Raw genomic sequence first — 13,972 nt, 5'->3', positions numbered from 1 at the left:
TTAAAACATCATTAGCTGCCAGCACTTTGTCTTCCTAGAGCTCCCACAGTTGTTGCTACCCTGGAATTGCCTCATTTGAAAATATCTGACAATTTCCATATAGTATTTTGCTTCCCTCAGAGCTTCTCCAGGGTGGGAGCTGTGAAACAGAGCGCGGGAGCACCCACAGCAGGCAGTTCCAGATGTCAGAGGCTCACCCAGGTGGATACTGGCCTAACGATTCTTTCTACCTGATGCTTCAAAGCTTTTTTCCTCCCTCCTTTTAAATACTTAGCAGATCTTTTCGTGTTTCTGTGGGCTTTACTTGGAGGGTGGTTAACACTTTACATTAGCTTTGATGGTTGTGCATATGGAAATAAAAGAAACATACAGATTTTGATCCCATCTGTATATCACTAACACTACATTTACCAAATCCCAAACAGTTATACCTAAGAAGATCTGCTGGAGACAATGTAACTGAACAGGTGTTCCTGAAGGCAAAGTTTAGCCTGCAGGATAAAGCCTGATTAATTTAGCTATAGGGTAACAGGAATGAGAATCCTCTGGTTAGATGAACCTGTAAAATCAGAGGTCAACTAAGATCACACGTTACAGCAATTTCTTAGTTGTTGTATTATAGCCACCCACTAGTGTCAGGAGAAAGCCATAAAGACAAGCCCAAGACTAACTATAGATAAAATATTCCTCCCTAGCCCAAAACAGACCTGTTACGTCTTTGTTTGCACAAAACCACAGAATGCAACGGTGCTGAATTTCCTACAGCATGCAGATCAGCTGCTGTGTAAGTACAGAAGGCTTTCCTGCAGCTTGGCCCCCGCCACGGTGAAGAAAATCCCAGGAGAGAGCCAGTGGGAACACACTGGGACAGGCTCTTTCCATCACAACAGTTAACAGGGCTCACTCACGACCACCCTCTGTCTCGGGTAATCCTAAAACTTGGGCAGAAGAGCCATCGTCTTTCCCGGGCACACAGCACCTCCCCTGAGTTTGGTAGTGGGATGTTCAAGGGAAGGTTACACCTGGCTGCGGCCACAGCACCAGCAGAGGCAGGTCCACAGAAGAGGTTATCTGGGAGCAGACATCAGATGTCCACATGCTTGACTTACAAGGTCCACAGAGATGAATTTCCCAGCTCAGCTGGCTGCCCCACAGGTGTCTAATCGCACAGAGGTGAAAGTCAGACTGTCAGCCTGGGACAGATGACAAGGGGTGGCCTCTCAAGGAGCCAGCAGAGCTTTACACAGAATGTGTTAGACAAGGTGTGTTGGAGAACACACAAAAAAAATCACTGTACAGAAGAGCATAAGGAGCAGCAAGCCATCTTTCCTTCTTCGACTAATGGACACAAATTATGCTGTGCAGGAAGCTCAGCTAGGCTGGTGTATTTAATAAATTCATCCAAGTCCTCAGTGCAGTTTAATGGTGGATATAACATGGATTCTCCAATCAATCTTTTTGGGCCTGGAAAGCTGAGGTTTTGTGCCTTATATGCATAAGAGTGTCATGAAAACCTGAGAGCCCCTCTCAGATGCTCTGTAAACCCATTTTGACTCGGCCAATGAGACTAGCATTCCAGTGCTGGACATAGATCTACCACTTCTCGATCTAACCTGTACCTGAACTACAGCAATACTGGCTTCATTTCAAGGAGAGTTACCTTTTCACCCATTCATTTTCCTTCCCTGGAATTTTTCACAATAAAGATATCAGACAAGCTTATCATCTGGTTGTAATGATGTAATGGATAATAATATATGACTCCCTGAATATTGCAAAAGCTGCTTTTTCTTCTTCCCTTCTTATCCTACTTTATCTTCAACCATCACTCCTAGTCCAGTGTTATTTGCCCCACTACAAGTTCAGTATCTATCACAAGGACTCAAGTAAGCTTACTTCTGAAGGATGGATCTTTTAATGACAAGTTCTTCATCCAAGTCAGCTTCATTAGCCATGAAGAGCAATCTTTTTCCCGTGTCATCCACTCCAATGAAGTCGCGCTGCTCCACTGAAGTAGAAAATCAAACACAATCATTATACAACCCTGTCTTAATGCAGGCTGCAAAGACAAACGGGACCACCGACCACCCCCGAAGTATGAAGTACTGGGTTTCAGACTAATCCAGCAAATCAATGAATTTGCAAAATTTATCCACGATATTTATTAACTTCTTTTCAGTCAGGGTAGCTGATATATATCTTGACGTTCAAAACACTGGCCCTGCAAGCTTTCTGCCTCCTTTTTATGAAGATGCCAACTACAGGTCCTGACTTGCAACACTCCATCTTGAGCTATGCCTTCCTTCTCTCTCTCTTCATTTAAAAAACAAAAAACCAAAGCTGCTACCTGAATTTACACAACAAATCCAAAGCAAGCAGAGAGTTCTCAAAAATCCAGCTGCTTCTTCTTCATCATAAATCACTCCACGTTAGAATTTGGAGGTCTGGAGAGGATTATGGTTTCAGTTAAGGCATAACTATCTCGCAACTGATCTCCTGTTATATTTCAGATAAGTACTCATAGCAATAGAAAACCTAAATCACATATACAAACACACATAAAAGTATAGATTCTAAGACTCCTACTGTTGACGTTTCTGGGTGGCTCAACTTGGCTTAAATATCTATTTAGAAAACTGCCAAGCAAAAGAATACCTAGTAGTCACACTATTATTGTGGCAATTCCCATCTCCTGCAATCAGCGACTGTGCGTTAACAGTGACTTTGGTCAATGTAAAGCATTTATTTTTGAGCAGTTTTCCACAACATCTGAATACAGTGGTGGCAGCTTCCTCTAACTTGTACTTTGTAGTATGAGCCATCACTCTGGTGGCAACCATACACTGATCTTTACAGGAACACAGGCTGTACAGGAATGCCATGGTACAGTTCTAGCAAAAACCTCTCTTCTCCCACTAAATACTAGTATTTTAAGCCAAACTGGAAAATATTCAATCTCTTAAGTTCTAAGCCTGTAACCACACTGGAGTAACAGCATGCTCTGTAAGCAGTTAATTCTTTAAGTTAATTCTCAGCCAAACTATTTTTAACCCTATTTTCCCCAGTTCGGCCCCATCCCTTATTTTTCTTTTATTGTTCCTTCAGAGTTACCATAGCAATAACCACGACCAAAATACAGTAAATCCAGACAGCTGTTGAAAGTTCTGCTACTGGCAGCCTCTGATCCAAGTGATCAACATACCCTCTTCAGAAATCCCCTTTTCCCTTCTCGGAAATCAATCATACAGCAAAGAAGTTCAAAAATAGGCCTGAATGTGTAACACTATGACAAATTAAGTATAATACAATTAGGCTAAAGCTCACTTGCTGAAAAACTCAGAAATAAGTCTTGAAAGCAGCGCTGATCCTCATGCTAAGGGAAGCGATGAAGTTTGAGGATAGGAGGTAACCACCCATCACCACGGCCACCTCACTGGGGTCTCCTGACCAGCTACAAACACAACAGTGACCCATTTTCACCGTCAAGGTACCAACACTTCTCTCAAAGCTCAGTTCATGGCTCCCCATCTCCTGCCCGTTCCGACACATAATGTATTGCAGTGCTACAGCAAAGCTCTATGCAATAAGGGATAAAGAAAACTTGATGACAACAGGACCAGGTACATGATTGCCACCAAACTGGTTTCTCTTGCTTGTGTGGATGAACGAAGAAACAGTGAAACCATGTGAGAACATTCTGTTTTTGTGGTGGATACTAGCTCAGGTTTTTTCCTGCACGCTGGCAATAAGTAGTGTTACATTTATAATTCAGAGATGATAAAATGTATTACTAAAATCAATTACCCAGAGCTACAAGCATGCTGTTTCAAATCACACTGGCATTACTTAGTGAGGAAAAATAAATGGAAGGACAAATACATAACTAGTTTATAAAATCCCTGCAAGGGAAGTATGAGAAAAATGTTAAAGCTGAAGTGATGGTAACCAAAAAATTGTTTAAATTATAAAAATTGAATTCAGGATGTGTTTTGCCTCCTCACAAGAGATAAATAAGGATTTGACACAGCTATTGCAATTTACTGCCTTAGAAGTTAGGACCCCATCAATTCTGAGAGCTTTAATGACCTAAAGAAATCATGACATCACGAGAGAATGGAAGTTGAGCAATTCGGTGATGAGAAGAAATAGTTTTCAGTCAGATTTTCTAAAATGCTTTTCAATCAAACGTAATTAATTGACATTTGGGAAAAAGACACCTTTGTTAAAGATTCAGTATCCCCACCCTTTCAATTAAAGGGAGAGAATTCACACGATGCAGCCTGCAAGACCACCAAGACGTCTTCTGGCAAATACAGGGAATACCAGTGATGACATGCCTGCTGCTTTCAAGACAAGAAAAACAAGCAGGAAAGAGTCACCATCCCCATCTTTTCTGCCTTTCTTTAAACAAAGAAGTGTTCAGATGCTCTTTTCCATCTAATCCCTTGTAGGTCATCTTTAAGCACATGGTTCCATTCTGGGTGTTTGAATTCCTGACACACTCTGTTTATTTGGGTTACTACCAGTCACTAACACACTTTTTTATTGCCATGCCTCAATTAAAGAAGCCAATGAGCTTACTGTCATCCATATCTGACCGCCCAAGTATGAAAGCTAATGAACTTCACCCTCTAACTTGCAGCTGAGTTATATTAAGCATTTCATGAAACCACCAGTATGAATTTATAGCTGCATAACACTGCAATTCATGTTAATTTTAAAAAATGTTCCTTATATCATAGTTCTTGAATGTTTAATAATAACCCCAAAAGCAATGACTTTGCATTGGATTCCATGGCATGTGCAAGATAAAAGTCTTGTTGCTCCTTCTCCACAAATTATTGAATTTGTGGGACCAGTGAAACAATAAGTAAAGCTGCAAGTATTTCTAGTGGCTTGTCAGGGCTAAGGATCCATTTCCTAATACTAACACTTGAACAATACAGTACAAGTATACAGAAACATGGAACTGTCATGATTTAGATAGTGCCACGCACTACGGGAATCTGCCTGACACATTCCATGTTAATATCTTGCCTTCGGTTGCTTACAAACTTCATCAAATTGTAACTGTTTGGGATGAAACTTCCAATGGTGTCTGCCTTAAAAGGAACATTTGGAAAACTTCAGCAAAAACAGTTCCGCTTCTTTTATCCTCAACTGAAACAATTAGGTGGCACTTCCCTTTGAAAGCTCTGGTATTCCAGTTCTTCAGAGAAGCAGCATGACCGTCAGTAAGCGCTGCTGACCTGTGTATCAGGACTGTACTTTTTACCATCTGACTCCAATATAAATCTTTGAAAAACTGCAGTTTCACGTGCTCTTTCAACACTTCTATTTCTGCTGCAAAAATGTCTGCATATTTCATTCTTAAGGAAAGGTTGTTTCAATTCCTCAGCTCCTAGAACTGATCAAACAGCAGGTGCCAGCTACGGTCTTCTGTACCATCGGGTGGTAGGAGCAAAGCACACAAGCAATGAGGCTCCACAGCCCCATGCTGTGATAACTGCTCCAGAGGAAAGAGCTTGTTGTGGTTTTGCAACATGTTTTTTAAAAGGAAATAAAACTTAGAAGCTTACAAGGGTGAGGGGAAAGAACAGGAAAACAACAAGGACTCTGCAAAACAAACTGGAAGGGAGGGAGAGAAAACAGTGCCTGAAAACTGGTGGAAATTGGGACTGTGCATGAAAGGACACTCAGAAGAGAACAGGTGACTATGGGCAGATAAATGAACCAGGTCAAGATAAGAAGTTGGAAGTAGAACAGGGGATGGGACTGGTATAAAAGAAAAGAGTAATATATAACAAAGAGAAGCTGGACTCTTGGCAAGGCTACTTGAAGGAAGAGACTAAGCAAACAGAACAAGAATGAAGGCTGGTGGTGGCAAGAAGTATGCATGGAAAAAGAGACAGGGATGAGTTGACAGCACCAGGATGCATTCAGTCAAGTAGGCAAAAAAGGCAGGAGGGTGCGTGCTCCCTAAAATGTAGTGCTCCGCTCCAGCACCTGGAGAAGAACCCCAAACGCCTCACACTTGGCACTACCCTGCTTTTAGTAAATGACTGAAAAAGGTCTGGAAGGGTCCACGTCTGACCCCAGGCAGTTCATAGAAAACAACTTCCTAGTGCTGCCCAGGACAGCTCAAGCAGCCTCCAGTGAGAGGCCTGAGCACCCAGCTCCGCAGAAGAACGCTGTTGGTGTCAAAACACTTCCACGTCACGGAATTCTAATGTTTCTGAGTTGGGTCTTTTACAGATCTGAGAACTCATACACAAATTCTAACACGTAGGAAGATTAATGCTACAAAGTCAAGCTCACAAACATTAAAAACCAAGCAAATTAAGAATGCATGTGCAACCTAATGTGTTTACACTTGCCAAGAGTCTTCAGACGATCTTGTTTATCCTCATAAACCTCCTTGCCCCCCACTGTGTGCTCAGAGCTCACATACTGGGCAGCTCTATGATGTTTAGCCATAGACCTATTAGTTTATAACTCCTGAGTGCTCAACTCTGGCTGTAGTCACGCTCTTGACAATGTTTTATGTGTCATTATCACTTAGATAATGACCCCCTTTTGAAAAACAGGGGCTTTTAGAGCTGTTTGAGAGCCCGAGTCCTAAATGCTTTCAGCCCTACTACTGTTATTTTGCTCCAGAAAAATCTTTTCATGCAGAGCCTAAGCAGCTTTCTTTTAAAAAACACATTTCCTCCACTTTCAGACACACCCGTAGTCCAACTGTTGGCTTGTATTTCACTCTGCTCTCAAACAGTTTGAAGCCATGCTTTCGTATTCGTTTTACTGTAATGCCTCTGAGCTTTAATCATGGACCCACTACGCTGGCAATAATCAAGCCTCAGCAATTTAACAGGTATCATTAAAAGAAAGAGAGAGGTTTGGTATGGGAACAACTATATGGTACTTAGTACTTTTAGCATATAAGTAAAATGGGGATAATAGCCCTGCCCTGCCTTACAGCAGTGTTGTGAGAACAGATACATTAAAGATTACTAGGCACTAACTAAGATTTTATGGTAAGAGGGACAAGATAAGCATCTAACCAAGTCCTTGAAATCAGTGGGAGTTTCGCCCAGCAAAAAAGCTCCTGGATGTGATCTCAGAACAGTAATTCAGCACATGAGAGGGGAGAATTTCTAGAAGTATTTGTTACCCATCTAGTGCTGCTCCTCAGTCAATGGTAAAATTCCCAGCTATAATCCGGCTGATGCTTAGCGCTCTTGAAAAACCTAACGGTTTTAATGTTCATATGCAACAAAAATTTAGGGCTGGATCCAAAACTCACTGAAGTCACCTGGAGCTTTTCCCTTAACTCTTGTGGGCTTTGGACCACAGCCTGCAAGATTACACGTGTCTAATACTTAATTCCGAGCTGGAAAAAAAGCGAGTCACACCCCCACCAGGGAATCCGAGGAAAAATAGGTATCTGTACCTTTTTTATTTCTTTCACTCTGCGACTGATAACTAAACGTATCATACATACTAGTGGTTCCTCTATAATTTATTAACAAATAAATATATGTACTCCTATCTACATACCTGGCTTTTTTTTCCCTTTCTGTCCTGGTACCACTTCCGTGGGTTCATGCGTTTTCTTCATCAACATGGAGAGAGTAGCATCGTGTGTCCGAAAGAGATCCACAACTTCGTACAAATCAACATCTGTGATCAGATCGCAGCTCAACACCAAGACATCGGTCTGCCAAAGAAGAACAAACAACCCAAACCCTTCAGAGATACAAATGGCCACACATGCATTAGTATTTGATGACATAACAAATACACCCGGGTTTTTTGTTGGTTGTGTTGTGTGGTTTGCTTTTTTTGTTTTGCTTTAAAAAACACAGGGCCTGCCATACTTTGACAAATATAGTTACTGGGTTTTACTAGTTCACTTTTCTTGAGTCGCGCTGTTATTAGTTATTTGGTTAATGTTTATCCAGCTCTGGACCATAAAGAATACAGAATCACAGAATCGACTGGGTTGGAAAAGACCTCAGAGATCATCAAGTCCAACCCTTGGTCCAACTCCAGTCCGTTGACTAGATCATGGCACTAAGTGCCATGTCCAATCTCAGTTTAAAAACCTCCAGCGAGTCCAGCACCTCCCTGGGCAGCCATTCCAATGCCTGACCACTCTCTCTGTAAAGAATTTCTTTCTAATATCCAGCCTAAATTTCCCCTGGTAGAGTTGAAGCCCATGCCCCCTTGTCCTATTGCTGACTGCCTGGGAGAAGAGCCCAATCCCCACCTGGCTAGAACTTCCCTTCAGGTAGTTCTAGAGAGTGCTGAGCTCAGCTCTAAGCCTCCTCTTCTCCAGACTAAACAACCCCAGCTCCCTCAGCCTCTCCCCATAGGTCTTACGTTCAAGTCCCTTCACCAGTCATGTTGCTCTTCTCTGGACAAATACGTGACCATCTGAACTGCCACCACCTGCTCCTAAGGGAAGGAACCAGGACACAGAAGCCACGGCTTTCCAGACTGCCATGAAACTCTGTAGCATTTACAACAGCTACTTTTAGTTACATAATGATGTCGAAAGGAAATCTTTCTGAAGAAATCTTTTTAGCTGACGTGGCATCTGGCTACAAACCACTGGAAAAGATATTTAAACTATGTTATTTTATCAGGGGAAAAAGAAGCAAAGACTATTTAAGGATGTGATTTGCTCAGTAATTGCACTGCGATGGTGGGCTCAGTTTAGAGATACATTTCCTAAAACCAGCAATATTAGGAAAAACAAAAAGTTAGGTCCTATTTAGGTTCTATTTAATAACAGGCTTGTATTTAATTTTAATCTCAAAGGATTCCAAAGTGCCTTACAAAGTATTTCACAGTACTGCTGCATATATCACAGAAACATTGTCACATATTGAGTGAGACACAGCAGCTTCATTAACCACGCACACTATCAATATACTCCGGCTAAAAACTCTCAATTAGAAACAATTGTCTGTATTTCACGTGGGTTGTGCCAAAAATCTACCAGTTCAGCAATTATCTTCATTTAAACTAATCCTAACATAATATTTGCACAGCGTGGCTTACAGAAAAGTAGCAAGTTTGCACTTTATTTTTTGTTAATGATCAACCCTCTAAAGGTGTCTCAAGGAGATGGTGTTTCTTGACATTTAACATTTTCAGGTTCTGTGCTACCATTTACCACTGCAGGCCTCCCTGCAGAGCATGACACGGCCTCCTCGATTTGTCTTTAAAAACCATTATTTAATGAGAATGGCACTAGAAAATACTTGGTAATACCTGAGTTGATTAACTCAGGGAGGATCAGTCATTCTACTTTTACTTTTGAAAACCACCTCGGTTCAAAGCGAACTAGTTCAGCACCGACCTTTTATTACAGAAAGGTTTATTATATAAAGGTTTGATTTACAGACTTTAATACTAGGAGATTCCACATTGTAGGTGAGGTCTGGTATTCACATTATTTGACAGGTTCTCCTACACACGCTGGGCAGTTTCATGTGTTTACCAATAAGTCGTTGGAATTCATCACGTCACAAACTCTTAGAGCTGCTGATTTGCCATGCTGTGCAAAAGGTCGAGCTCTTCAATTTTCACTTGATTTATTCCCCTTTTTACACATTTTGAAAATATGTATTTTATATTATGGTTTTGCCCAGGAGAAGTGATTTAAATATCACTCTCTAAGGCAAACGACACGCACACATTGGAAGGAAAGAAAACAAACCCACTAAAGCAAGCTGCCCAGCACACTGCAGCAGTAGCTCCAACATTCCAGTGTGGACAAGGAAAGTAAGAAAACCTATTTCAGCTTGGCATGGAAGTAAATATCTCTCTTCATAACTGTAAATAGTGAAGAAACACATATTAACTATCTTGGAAAATCCTGCAAAATTGTCAGATATTCTGGTTTTACAAGAGCACAAATGAGTTACGATATTTGTAGAAAAGGCCAAAAGGCATCCAAGACCCATATACATAGAGCTGTACTTTTCAAACTCAGTTTGCAGAAGGAAGAGATCTCCAGCTTCAAATCTCAATGCATTCACTCCAGTGGTGAAAATAACTAATGAGACAGACACAGCAATGGACTTACCCTAAGGAACAAGTATCTTGACTTGTAAACCAAACCTTTTAATTATTTCACGTTTTACTAGAAGTTTTAATCTGTCACTACAGCAAAAACCCAACAAGCATTTCATAGTTGCGAACAAGCTCCTGGGTTTTTTCTCCTCACTATAGGACAAGCTTTTTGCAAAAACTGAATGCAAGACCCCTGAGGAGTATACGGGAACAGAACCCCCAAATGTCTGGTTGCCATCTGTTCTACCCATTTACTCTCCCAATATGTAAATAAACGTCAGTGAGCGCAGGGACCAGTGAAACACACACTTGCTCTGTAAACCCCACATTTCTGTCTCTCCTCCTGATGAGCAGAGCAGCGGCCTCAGAAGCACGCTGAGAATACACCATGAAAGGCTCTTTTGGGACCTGACAGCCTCCCCTTTGAAACACCACCCCCCTCATAAATAAAGCCCTCACTGTCTAATGGATGCACTTTTTTCCAGTGTACAACTCCTGAACGAATAAACTACTGGCTGAATGAAAAAATAAACCATCCTAGAGCCCTAGCAGAAGCGTGTGTTTTTCTTTACGTTTTTAGGGTGGGTGTAGAAGAAAGAAAATAAATGGTAGAGCTTGTGGGGTTTTTTACATATATATTACACATGCCAAATAAATACAGCGCACCTTTCCCAGTGAGCCACTGATACAAAGAGAAGTATGTACTCACTACATGCCCTAGTGTGCTAACAAGGGGTATGTGAACATACTTGACTTCATGAATTATGCAAACACCTAGGTACACACACACACACACCTCTTAATGAAATACATGTAACAATGATTACATCAACCCCAAACTATTATACAAACAGGCGATAAGAATCAACATGAACTGATTAAAAAAAACCCCCAGCAAGCACACACCCCAAGCAGAACCACTGCAAAGGAAGGCAAATGCACACACAAACGCACCCTCAACACCCATTACAACCACGGGAAGGACACAGCAAGGGTCTTAACTCAGGAAGGACCGTCTAATGGACAGGGCATGGAACAAATGCTTGGAATTTCTGGCATTTTCCTACTCTGCCAAACTTGGCGTGTACCATTTTGTTTACCGCTTTTATGACACCGAGGAGCCCTTGTCACAGATCAGGGCTCTACCACAGAAGCTGCTGTATGGACCAGGTGAAAATACCATCAAGCAGAACAAAAAGCGAAGAGCAAATGCCTTTGGGTAGGGGGACAGAAGGAAACACCGCAGTGTTATGCAGGTGTAGGGAGAGCGGCCCCAGCTTGCTGGTAGAACACCTCACATTTTTGTGAGCATCACAAAAGCCACAGAAAAGGAGAAGACGACACTCCTTGGAAGGGTCACCTGGGTCTCAGTAATTTCATTTAAACTCAGATTTGCAATTTACGCACTCTCAAGTTCAGAATTTAGGCTCAGCTGCTGATCAGTAGAGAAAAATGAGGTCCTGCAGAGATCATCCCACCTATGATCTGAGCTTCAAGATGTTTCTCTGTCCCTGCTGACCATGGATGGAGCGCTGGGCTTCCAGTGCAGCCATCGCTGAACACAGACTGGTCTGCCTCGTATGGAAACACAGCACTTGGTGCCACCAAATCTCTGCTCTCCCTTTCTAACCCTGGTTAATGGTGCTTCACCATTAAATATCTCCAAACTGTGAAATGCTCAGGTATTATGAGATAACTTACATATTCAATCCGGATAAATACAACAGTGTAATACAAAACATCAAGAGATTTATATGAAATAGAGGAAAAAAAAAAACAGTAAAGAAAAAACCCCTCAAAACCAACATGTCAACAATTATATTAAACCCAGTACAATATGGAAAATCTACACAAAAACATGACCAAAAAGCAGAATGTTTCAAGAACTCAGTTCAAGACAACCAATTTAAAAATAGAAAACATGTTTTCAATGGAACTAATTCATGCCACAGATCAAAAGATGGATGCAATTATATGGTGTAATATACCAGCATAAATAAAAAGCCTTGGACTTTCTCACACCCTGTGTACAAAGGCAATGCTAAAAACTCTTTTATATTCAGCAATTATTGCTGGATCCCTTCTGTTCAAACAGGAGATATCAAGGTTACCACAAATAGCTGGCAGCAAATGATGATTTTTTTTTAGTGGTATTCACTGTGCTTTTTCTATCAAGTTATAGACAAGGGCAGGACCTCGTAGCCTAAACTGCTGAGGGCCTCAAAACCTGCAGACTAGAAAATGAGAAAACATGTGTTGCAAGGAAATCTCTAATTTGAACAAAATCAGCCTCAAGAGAAAGAGGAAAACAAATGTCAGATTGCATTATAAACAGAAAAGAAGCAAAATATCCACCAGCAGTAGAACAAGCTCCTAGAACTGAAGACAGACAAAACACTGAAGTTAAATGCCCAAAGTTCGCAATGGCACAGTATTACAGATGAGACTTTGACAGGAAAAGAAAACAAAAATAAAATCAAGAGATTAGATAGACTCTGTTCCTACACTCAGCCTAAGTTAACACAAGCACAAAGAGGGAACTTTGCATCACTTCCTGCAGTGTCGCCATACAACAGGGGAGAGAGGAACAAGTTATAATTACTGCTGGAATTAAGACCAAGAGTTTTATACACAATAGCCTGGAACTTCACCCACATGTTGCATTAACAGTGGGGTTTGTGTGTAATGGTTTTATTATTTTAAAGAGTGGAAAGAGAAAGAACAGTTTGGCTGTGGGCAAGCGTTTTGATTGCTTGTTAGCATGCTCCAAGCAAAGCCAAAGACACCTCCTAGCTATTGCATTACTCACCACTCCTCAGATTAGAAACTCACATCCAAGGCTTTAGAGAATCCCTTTTTATCTCCATCTCCATTAAGAGTCCTCCAATTTCCACACCTGTGACCTCTTTGAAGCTCTATAGCTGCTGTTGTAACTGGAGCAGGGAACCTCATTTATTTTTTGATGTCTGTAGGTTCTTGTTAGCTACCAACTGAAATGGCTGCCTTTGGCTGGGAATTCCCACTCTGCTTTTGTAATGTCCTTGACAGCAAGATTCAGAAGAAAATCATGATTTAATACTTTGTTAGCAGACATGAAGCATTTACCTACTGTGCCCTCACCCTGCAGCAGCAAGTTTGCTGTAGACCAGCACCCTCCTGACTCTTCTAAGGACAGAGGGCAGTGGAGGCACAGAATGTCCCTCAATCTGAAATCCAGCAGCAAACTCCCCTCATTAAAAGATGGAATAAACTTATTTTTTTGAGACAGTAACGTGAAAGAGGCTTCTGTCTTTCTTAACATAAAAAAAAAATAAAAGAAAAAAAGAAAACAGAAAAGTCTAATGTGGGAGCCAAGGGAGTCTCTTCTAATTTCTTGGATGGCCCTGAATTCATCAGGTGAGGATATCTTAAGGCAATGTGAATGTCTTCACATACATAACCTGTCAGCATCACTGTTTATCTTCTCAAAGAAAGCTGGAAGAAAGGTGCCAGAAGCTGGGGAGGAGACTTAACCCTAGTAGCATCATATGGCTCATTCTATGTGTTGTATCAGATGGGATCATACAATGAAAACACCATTTTAGGTTATCTTTGTATCTCAAGAGCTACCATCCAAAATCAATATTTTTTAATTTACATACATATAAGCTAGGAACAAGAAAGATATTCAGGCCTGGAAGGCATCCTGTCTCCTCCCAGGAGGAAGTCTCATTACCTGTTGCTCAAACTGACACATGGGGTGGAAAAGGGTAATTTACACTTATCAGCAACCAAAAGCAGAAGCTTAGAGATGAACACAAGTTCATAAGCTTATTAAGAATGTTTTCAAAGCAAGACTTTGATCTTATGACACTGAACAGTAAACTTTCTGGTCTGGAACATAAGTTTT

At 41.2% G+C, this 13,972-nt stretch overlaps 1 protein-coding gene across 1 annotated transcript in view; it reads right to left on the bottom strand.

Moving 5' to 3' along the window:
* EIF2B3 (eukaryotic translation initiation factor 2B subunit gamma) overlaps positions 1–13,972 on the bottom strand; it is a 97,975-nt gene that overhangs the window by 69,346 nt on the left and 14,657 nt on the right. The window contains exons 4-5 of the mRNA XM_005501029.3: positions 7,558–7,717; positions 1,897–2,008 (exon numbers count right to left, since the gene is read on the bottom strand). Of these exons, the coding sequence (XP_005501086.1) occupies positions 1,897–2,008; positions 7,558–7,717 (272 nt within the window). The remainder of the gene's footprint in view (positions 1–1,896; positions 2,009–7,557; positions 7,718–13,972) is intronic.

The sequence above is a fragment of the Columba livia genome, chromosome 8 (assembly GCF_036013475.1).
Source record: "Columba livia isolate bColLiv1 breed racing homer chromosome 8, bColLiv1.pat.W.v2, whole genome shotgun sequence".
Classification (NCBI taxonomy): Eukaryota; Metazoa; Chordata; class Aves; order Columbiformes; family Columbidae; genus Columba; species Columba livia.
This window is presented reverse-complemented; position numbering and strand designations above follow the sequence as displayed.